The 10,076-nt window shown below is 56.0% G+C and overlaps 1 protein-coding gene across 1 annotated transcript; it reads left to right on the forward strand.

Moving 5' to 3' along the window:
- The first annotated feature begins 386 nt into the window (after positions 1-386).
- On the forward strand, positions 387-3,483 carry CRYBA4 (crystallin beta A4). Its single transcript, XM_054995888.1, has 5 exons — positions 387-425; positions 1,935-2,053; positions 2,453-2,594; positions 3,088-3,230; positions 3,336-3,483. Exons 1-5 carry the CDS (start codon positions 387-389, stop codon positions 3,481-3,483), a joined length of 591 nt encoding a protein of 196 aa, XP_054851863.1.
- Positions 3,484-10,076: the final 6,593 nt, after the last annotated feature.

The following is a 10,076-nucleotide window of genomic DNA, read 5'->3' on the forward strand; positions in this document are numbered from 1 at the left end:
AGTGCCGGGAGCCATGGGGCTCTCCACCATGGGGGCAGATGCTGCCCCCTTGCATCAGTCTTGGGCACAGGGGTCTTGCCCCACAGTTGGTGCTGGAGGGAAATACCTGCCTGAATGAGCCATGGGAGGACTCCCAAACTCTTTCCTGAGGAAGCGTCCTGAGGGGTGGGGTGTGGGGCGTGGAAGGGGCGGCGCTTTAGCCCTGCTCAGAGAATCACATACTCATCTTTTCTGCTTTTACAAAGGACAGGATCCAGAGCTAAAGGCCTGGCAGGTGCATGGCATATTCTGGAGATTAGTTGGGACACCAGAAGTCACCCCCCCCCCCACAACAACAACTTCTTGTTTCATTTGTTTTCCTAGGGAACACCCGGCTGCCATAAGCCATGAGCCAAGCCGGTGGGAAATTCTCTGGGCTGTGGAAGGTATGAAATGTCAGGTGGCAGCTTTGAGGGGTGGGAAGGAGAAAGGTGTGCCCACCCACCAGCTCACAGGCCTGGGAGAACAAGATGAGGGCACTCTGAAGGCAAAGCAGAGAGCTGCTGTAGCACAGTGGTTAAATGGTTCGGCTGCAAATCAGCACTCTGCTGGTTCGAATCCCACTCTTGCCATGAGCTCTGTAGGTGGCCTTGGGTCAGCCTCTCCTCTCAGCTGCATTCTGGGGATAATGATAACACTGACTTTGTTCGCTGCTCTGGGTAGGGCACTAATCCCAGAGCAGTATATAAGCGCTATTATTGTTATTGTTGTTGTTATTAAAGTGTGGAGACGGCCGGGAGGGCTGATAGCAGAAGCAATACTCGTTGAGTTGGAGCCACTTAATTAGGCCTTTTATTGGGCAGAAGCTTCAAATCCCCATGTTAATAAGCCACGCCAATCCCATTTTGCAAGGGAAGAATGACAGCGCAGTGCCTTAGGCGAGGCAGCAGGAGCCCCAGTGAAGGCCTCTGACGACGGGAGCCCCGACTGGAAAGCTCCTCTCCTGCAGATCTCCTGGGTTATTAAGGCGCTGCTAGACACCCTCAGTCTTGCTCTCCTACTACAGACCAACACAGCTGCGCCCCTGAAACTGCCCCATAGAGAAGGGCCTTCCAGGGGACCCCTCTCAGCTCCGAGCCTGGCTTAGCGGGTGGAGCACGGCAGAGGGCCCTGCTTCAGCCCTCAGCAGCAGCAGCAGCAGCTCCAGCAGTTAAAAAGGGACCTCTGGAGCTGGGAAGGGCCTTTCTCAGCCTGGGACCATGGACAACCGGCAGCCAGCGGGAGCCACGGCTCAGCAGTGGTGAGGCCGCTCCAGGCTGTGTGGAGGAGAAAGCCCGGAACGGGGTGCCTCAGAAACACACCCCTGCAGCACTCGGGCGGTTTGGGTTTTGCTTGCTTCTGCAGATATTTGTACCACTCTCCTTCCCCACTGAGAGCAGCCACAGCGGCACAGAGCACTTCCCCCTCCTCCATTCTGTCGTCACAGCTGTCGCTCTCGGACATAGGTTAAGCGGGGAGAGCGAGAGCTGACTTGCTGGGGCCGGCCAAGGCCATCTCGTCTGCTTTCGTGGCAGAGTGCGGATTGGCCTCTCGGTCTCCCAGACCCCGTTCGGACACCCCCGCCACACCATCGTGCTGGCCATGCTGAGGTCTTCTCTGTGTTCATTCACATGTGCCTGTCTGTCTTCACATGCAGAGTCGCACTGGGAGGCGTGCTTGCACATGGATTTACATCCTTGGGTGTGTGTGAATGGCAGTTCTTGTTGGCTGACCGGAAAAGGTCCAGGGTCTCCCTCTTTGCTTCTCCTTTCCTTTGTAAAGCTCATAAGGAAGCAACAAGAGTCCCCCCCGCCCGGCATGAATCATATGCAGACCCCCCACCCTCCAAGATTCCCCCCGTTTCCCCCACCAATGCTGCTGCTGCTGCTGCTGCTTCCCCTTCTCTTCTCCCGTAGCTCGTGGCGTGGGATGAGCCATCTTTCCAGGGCCGGCAGCACGAGTTCACCTCAGAGTGCTATGACATCGCCGCCTGTGGCTTGGAGGAGGTCTGTTCCGTCCGGGTGGAGAGCGGCACGTGAGTGGCTCACTTCCCCAGCCCCCCCCCTTTTCACCCCTGGGCCCTCACCCACCTGCTTGCCATAATCCTGCCCCCCTTTCCACGTCTGGCCCCCACCTACCCCAAAGCCTTCTTGGGAAGCTGTGTGACACACACTCACACCCCCAAATATCTCAGGCCTTGTGGCTCTGCTCTGATCGCAGTCCTGCTAAGTTGCAGCCGGCTTACCTGACCTCCCTGGACCACGGCTGCTTCTTCGGGACAGCCCCTTCTCCAAGGACGCTCCTCAGCTGGGAAGCTCCCCTGTTCTCTTGCCCAGTTTCCCTACCATCCCCCCCGCAGCAAGGGTGCCAGGATGCCTGGGGAACCTGCACCTCCCGGACCAAGGCCCCCCCTCTCTTGGCGTTTCCCCCACAGGTGGGTTGGCTTTGAGCATCCCGGCTTCCAGGGGCAGCAGCTGGTGCTGGAGCAAGGAGAGTACCCCTGCTGGGAAGCCTGGGCCGGCAATGTCGCCTACTGCGTGCCAAGGATGAGCTCCTTCCGACCCATCTCCTCTGCGGTGAGCAAGGGAGGGTGGCCCAGCACTGCCCGGTGCCAGGGGCTTGGCTGGGGAGGCTCAGAGCAGAGAGGCACCCCTCTGCACCCCCACCCATTTGGGGCCCTGTTAAGCCTTGGGTGACAATTTGGGGGGATGATAAGATCACACCCTGTGCAGCCTGAGACCCTCTGGAAAAATCACACCCCACCCCACCCCGAGTGCCTTCCCTGATCAGTCCCTTTTATTCTGACATATTAAACTCACAACTGGGGCTGAGATCCAAGCCCTGCAGCAGGCAAAGCAGCCCGCATGAGGGCCAAACGGGAGGCACACCTGGAGGGACCTTTCCAGAGGCAGGCAGGGTGGCCTTCTCAGGTGTGCTTTTCTGCTCAAAACATGGGGAGAAGGGGGCTCCGTTAGGCTGTGTGCACAGTGCGTGTGTGTGTGCCCCTGGACAGTTTGTGTCCCTTAAGCATCGTGGACAAAGAGGTGGCGACTTCTTTCCCCGCTGCAGAACCTCCGGGACAGCGAGATGACCATCTTTGAGCAGGAGAATTTCCTGGGCCGCAAAGGGGACCTCAGTGAAGACTGCCCATCTCTCAAAGCCATGGGCTGGGCCAGCAGCGAGGTGGGGTCCCTCCGTGTCTACTCTGGAGCGTACGTATCAAGGGGCCCCAGGGCAGCCTCTGCCAGTTGTGGGGGGGGGGGGAGGGGGGTATCAAAGTTGTGCCCTGTCTGATGCCACCTCTTTTTCCTCCTCAGCTGGGTGTGTTCCCAGTTCCCCGGGTACCGGGGGTTCCAGTATGTTGTGGAGAGTGACTGCCGTGGGGGTGAATACAAGCGCTTCCAGGAGCTGGGCTCTCATGCCCGGACCCCGCAGGTGCAATCCATCCGCCGAATCCAGCAGTAAGCCGGGGTCTCACAGCAGCTGCCCCCTGCCTGTGCTGACCAAACCCAGTGGAGATCACGGCCAGCTTCGCCCTGTGCCCCCTTGCCACGCTGGGGAAAGCCACGCTGGAAACTCCCACCCGGGGCAGCCCTCAGAAGGCAGGCAATAAATCAAGCTCTCCTGAAGACGTGCCTGGCTGAGGTCTTTTGCGGGAGATGGGAAGGGGGAAGGGAAAGCGTCTCCATTTCACGGAGAGCAGGGTGCTTGGACTGTGTGTGTATAAGGGTGTGTGTGTAGGGGGCCCATAATGAAAGCCACAAGCCCCAACCTCAGCCCGGCTCCTCACACCAACCACCTCTCCCACTGGCACTCGTAGGCTGCACCCTGAGCTCACCTTCTCCGGGGTGCCAGGAGAGAACTCTGCCCATGTGGTCATGAGCTTTACTGCTGGGCTCCGCTGGCCCAAAAGCAAGACAGAGCCTGTGGCAGGCCCCTCCTTTTCCTTGGTTCCTCACTATGATGGGGTGTGTGTGTGTGTCAGAAAGAAAATTACCCCTCAGTGCCCGACAGAGACTGCCCTGGGAGATAGGGGGTGGAGCAGGAGAGCAGCAATGCCTAGTGGAAGATCCCTTTCACTAATCAAAGTCCCCTTGGCCGGTGAGATCTCTGCCCAGCCGGCTCTGCACCACCACGCAGGGGCCTGGCGTGCTTCCTCCTGCCACCCCCTCGATTTCTGGCATTCATTTGCTCAGTGTTTTCATTTGCCGATCTGGATCTTCACGAAGCTTGGCCTCGTTTCCCCTTCCCTCCCACAGCCCAACCAAACAAAATCCCTCCCTCCCGTGTGGCTCCACAGCGCCACTGGAACCAAACTTCCCCGAATCCCCTAGAGGAATCCGACGACGTGTGCTGCTCCCCTGGGGGCCACCCAGGTCCCTCAGCAGCCCCACGTGACAGGGCTCTTCAGTTTCCCAGTTAGTGTCCGTTGTGGATTGCGAGGCAGCTGGGCTCTGGGGCCTGACTCCCATTATCGAGAGACGGAGAATCTGGCCAAACCGACGTGCAGGGGGAGGAGGGCAAACAGCCAGCCAGACAAAGATTCTGCCTGCTGTCCAACATGGTCCCAGCCGCTCCCAACAAGGCAGAGCTAGAGGCCAGACGCCCCTCCCCAGCCAGGCGTGGAGCTATGGGATCATGGACGATCCAGGTGGAGGTGTGGCAGGGGCCAAGGCGCGGTCCCCAGAGCCTCCGCGAACTGTAGCTAAGGGGCAGGACCTCTTGGCCTGGGGATTCGAGCCCCGGACCAGCGGCATTCTTTTGCTCACCTTGAGCCCAGCTAGGAAGTTCGCTTTCTGTAAGCTCCCTTAGACACTTGATGGCCCCACCCCTGCTGAGGAAACACCTGCTGCCCGTTCTGAGCCATTCCCCTTACACAGGAATGACCCACCTGCAGCCGCCGTGCTCTGATGCCTGCCAGGGAGATTCCGTGCTGTCTCTTTCCAGGGGCTTTAAATACTCCTGTGCCAGCCCCCACCTTAGAGTACGGCCTGCCTAAAGAGGCCAAGAAAGCTCCCACTCTCTTGTCCTTCTACGAACCATGCAAAACTGAACTATTCAGGAGGACTTTTTACTCAAGCAATATGGCTGTGCTACAAGGAAATGGTTCAGAGAGATGCTGTGGTAAAGGGGCAGGGACTGTAGACTATACTACTAGATACTGTCTGTTGATGTAGATATGCTCCTACTGGGTTGTTTCTACATTGTTTAATATGCCACATCAAATTACTTATGCTTTGTTTCAGCATCTTTGTATTCTTGTGTTCAAATTTATGCTTCTTTGCAATTTTCTATAAAGCATATCCTGGGCCGATTCCAGATGACTAACCTTAAGGCGCTTCATGCCGCCCTCTTCCGGATCGCGACGGGGAAAATGCGAAATATCACGTTTCCTCGCGCGAGTTTTGCGCGATGACGCGCAAAACTCGCACGAGGAAACGCGATATTTCGCATTTTCCCCATCGCGATCCGGAAGAGGGCGGCATGAAGCGCCTTAAGGTTAGTCATCTGGAATCGGCCCTGTTGTATTGTTTAGTGAGTGTCCCAGCTATTGATTGCATGGCCTTACACTCTGTAATCTCCCTTGAGTCTCAGTGAGAAATAATAACAAATAATAATAATAACATTTGATTTATATACCGCCCTTCAGGACAACCTAATGCCCACTCAGAGCGGTTTACAAAGTATGTTATTATTATCCCCACAACAAAACACCCTGTAAGGTGGGGTGGGGCTGAGAGAGGTCCAGAGAGCCGCGACTAGCCCAAGGTCACCCAGCTGGCATCAAGTGGAGGAGTGGGGAATCAAACCCGGCTCTCCAGATTAGAGTCCCGCGCTCTTAACCACTACACCAAACTGGCAGACTATAAATAAATGACGCAGATCAATGGCAGTGAAGCCCTGGTGGGGCTGGCTTGTTTACTGCCAGGGTGGGATGTCAGCATACGAGGCACATTAGACCTCTTACTCTGCCCAGCTGCACAGAAAACAGAGCTGCTGCCAAGACGACCGTAATCAGCTCTCTCTGCTTTTTAAAAGTAGCTTTTAAATCTGACAGCAAGTGAGAGTTAGAATGGCTTTATGTCTCCCTTGTTATGGAGTGGTGGTGGTGGTGTTTTCTGCTGTTCAGCGCAGGCCCCTGTAATGGGACTGCAGCACCACCGTGTGGCTACTGGAGCTCGAAGGCCCAGCCCAGCCTTTTCAGATCTCAGAAGCTAAGCCGGGCTGGTCCTAGTTAGGATGGGAGACCACCATGGACATCCGTGGTCACTATGCAGAGGCAGGCAATGGCAAACCACCTCTTGCCTTGAACACCGATGGGACAGTGAGGGGGGGGGGGAGAGAGAGAGAGAGAGAGAGAGAGAGAGAGGAGGTCCGGTGCAGCTTTGCACCGATTGCAAGACTCGGAGAAGGTGACAGGCAGGAATGGGCACCCAAAGGTCTTGGGAAAGGTGACCCAGCAGCCTGCCTGCCTGCCTGCCATCCCCATCCCTCTCTTTCTCCGGAACGCCTTCGCCTTTTCTCCCAGAGAAGGTGCTCCGATGCTACAAAATGGGATGACCAGAACCAGCCACACCACCAGGAACAGGCAGAACCACCCCACTGAAAGGAATAAAAGGGTCAGCAGAGCTGGGTCGAAAAAGACTGAGTGGTGCAGGTCAACAAGGAAACTCCCACTGCAGTTGGAGGTTTCTTTTTTAAAAGTATCGCACATCTTCCCCCGCCCCTAAAAAAAGAACTTGCTGAGACTGAGAGGGAAAGAGACCTTTGGGTCACGGTGGAAAGCTGAACGAAAGTGTCAACTCAGCGTGCTGCAGCAGCAAAGGAGACAAACTCGATGCTGGCCACGGTTAGGGAAAGGATCGAAAACAAAACCGCCAGTATTATAATGCCCCTGGATAGATCTCTGGCGCGGCCTCACTGGGAATGCTGGGTGCCGTTCTGGACTCCGTCTCCCAAAAAGGACAATGCGGAGCTGGACAAAACATAGACGATGGCAACCAAGCTGATTAGGCAGCTGGCACATCTTTCCTATGAGGAAAGGCTAAAGCGTCTGGGACTTCTCAGTCTGGGAAGAAGTCAAGGAAGGGGGGACACGGCGGAGGCACATAAAACTATGCCTGGGGCAGAGGGGCGGGCCAGAGAGGACGTTTTCTCCCTCTCCCATAACACCAGAACTCGAGATCACCCAATGGAGCGGAGGGGCGGTAGATTCCGGAGGGACAAAAGGGAAGACTTCTTTACACAACCGGTGATGAAGAGGTGGAATTCACAGCCGGAGGGTGCGTTGATGGCCACAGTCATAGACAGCTTTAAAAAGGGGGACTCAGGGAGGATGGGTCGATCAGTGGCTACTAGCCAGGGTGACTAAAGGGAACCTCCACGTCCAGAGGCAGCAAACCACTGACTACCAACGCCAGGAGGCCCCCTCGGGGGAAGCCATGGCCTCTGGGCCCTGCTGTTGGCCCTCCATAGCAACCGGTTGGCCACTGCGTGAGGCTGGAGGTCGGCCTAGATGGACCATTGCTCTGATCCAACAGGGCTCTTCTTCTGTTCTTCAAAAGGAGACCAGGGCCGATTCCAGATGACTAACCTTAAGTCGCTTCATGCCGCCCTCTTCCGGATCGCGACGGGGAAAATGCGAAATATCGCGTTTCCTCGCGCGAGTTTTGCGCGTCGTCGCGCAAAACTCGCGCGAGGAAACGCGATATTTCGCATTTCCCCGTCGCGATCCGGAAGAGGGCGGCATGAAGCGACTTAAGGTTAGTCATCTGGAATCGGCCCTAGGCAGCTCACAGAAACAGACACGCAGCATGCCCGATGTCTACAAGCCACGGAGCAGCCACCAGAACACACAGCCACAATCCACCGCTGTTTGCCAAACAACAAGAACCATCAGCACCCATCGAACCAGCAGGAGAACTGAACGGCCACCATCCAGTCTCAGAGGAACCATTCTTGAGCAAGTCGGTTGAACGAGCAGCGGCCGGACAACTTCAGGGATTCTGGAATCAAGGGGATTGTTTGGATCCATTCCAATCTGCGTTCAGGTCTGGTTGTGGGACCGATACAGCCTTGCTTGTCCTGCCGGCTGACATGCTGAGAGATGGACGGGGGGAGCGCGACCCTGGTCAATCTCCTGGACCGCTTTTGAAACCGCCTTATGGGCCGCCTTTCAGGGTTGGGACTGGGAGGGGCTCTTCTGCAGGGGTTCCGGTCCTACCTCGAGGGTAGGTTTCAGAGCACGGTGCCGGGGGCTGCTGCTCTGCCCCTTGGCCTATGGGGTGCCCCAAGGCTCCATCTTGTCCCCCATGCTTTTCAACTTCTATGTGAAGCTGCTGGGGGAGGTTAGCTGTAGATCTGGGCTGTTGCCCCCGATATGCAGATGGCACTCAGCTCTGGCAGATCCCAGGGAGGCTGTGGAAACGGCAAACAGGTGCCTGGAGGCAGTTTTGGAATGGATAAGGACTAACACACTGAAACTTAGGGTTCCACTGGTGGGGGAAAGGTCTGACCCAGAAAATGGGTCATCGCCTATTTTAGATGGGGTTGCATTCCCCTTAAAGGAGCAGGTTCACAGCTTGGGGTGCTGCTGGACTTGTTGGATAAACAGGTGACAGCCGTTGCCAGGTGTGCCTTCGCCAGCTTCAGCAGGTGAACCAGCTGCAGCCCTTCCTGGGTGAGAAACATCTTGCCGTCGCAGCACATGACCGGGCCACGTCTCGAAAAGATTACTGCAGTGCGCTCGACATGGGGCTGCCTCGAAGATTGTCTGGTACAGCCTGGAGTGGGTCAGAGGCCACACGTTGCTCCAGTCTTGAGTTCCATCTATAGTGGCTCCCAATTTCCTTCTGGGTCCAATTCAAGATGCTGGTGTTGCCCTTTAAAGCCCTGCGCCGCTTGGGGCCTGTGTGCCTTAAGGACCACCTTCTCCATTATGAACCTGCCCATCCACTCTGGTCATCTTGGCAGGACCTGCTTCGGGTGCCCCCATCTTCTGAGACTAGATGGGGGGCAACCTCAGAAAGGGCCTTCTCAGTCACGGCTCCAGAACTTTGGCACTCCCTCCCCAGGGAGATTTGTCTGTCCGCTCATACTGCTGTGTCCCACCAGCAGGTGAAGACTTTTTTTGTTTCAGTTCGCACACCTTCCGCAGCTGTTATTGGCCTTCCTCCCTGTTCTTGATGTTTTGTGTGTTTGCTGAATTATTTTTATACTGTGTTAAAAAAAGTAAATTGCTCAACATGTTTTAACTTTTTTAAATGTTTCAGTGTCACAGCCTTGGAGACCCTAATTGGGTAGAGAGGAGGCACACAAATGTTTTAAATAAATAAATAAAAGAAACATCTCAGAAGCAACCTCCCCTTCCCCCCCAAACAAAAGGGGTTTCCAGGCACCTCTGGACCCCCGCAGAATGGGTGTCCTCCTCACCAGTTCTGCCGTCAGCGCTGACGCTCACAGCCCAGCAGTCAGTCGGATGAGATGGCACGGCAAGGGAGCGCCTATCCCAGGCCAGGGGCGGCTCTCCCTTCTGCTCCAGTCTCACCAGGGGCAACAGGGGAGTAGCTGAGGAATGACAGGAGCCAGAACAGTGCCTGGCCTCCCCAGCCAGGGGGCCCACCTGCCCATCACTGCCTCCCCCACCCTCAGCAGCAGCTGCCCAGTTGCTCCCTTGGCACACGTCCTGCCCAGCCCTCCAGCCACTCCACCTGTACTGCAAAGCGGGGCCTCCAGTGCCTGGGGCCATTCTCAAAATCAGGGACACCTTCTCCCTTGCGTGAGGGGGAGCCCGGTCACCTCAGACACCCCCCCCCAGCTCCCTGCCAAGCCCAGCAAGCTTCCAACCGTTACCCCCTTCCTTCCACTCATGCCTGCTTCCTGACTCTCTAAAGCAAAAGTGGAAAACCACAATCCAGGGAACTGAATACTCACTAACGTTAACAAAATAATTTATAACCTTCTCTTAGACATATTAGTGTAAAGTGTACAAGTGCAGAATCAATATAAACAATGTTAATATCTTTTGCAATCAATATAAGCAATGTTCTCCTACAAAA

The sequence above is a fragment of the Eublepharis macularius genome, chromosome 13 (assembly GCF_028583425.1).
Source record: "Eublepharis macularius isolate TG4126 chromosome 13, MPM_Emac_v1.0, whole genome shotgun sequence".
Taxonomy (NCBI): Eukaryota; Metazoa; Chordata; class Lepidosauria; order Squamata; family Eublepharidae; genus Eublepharis; species Eublepharis macularius.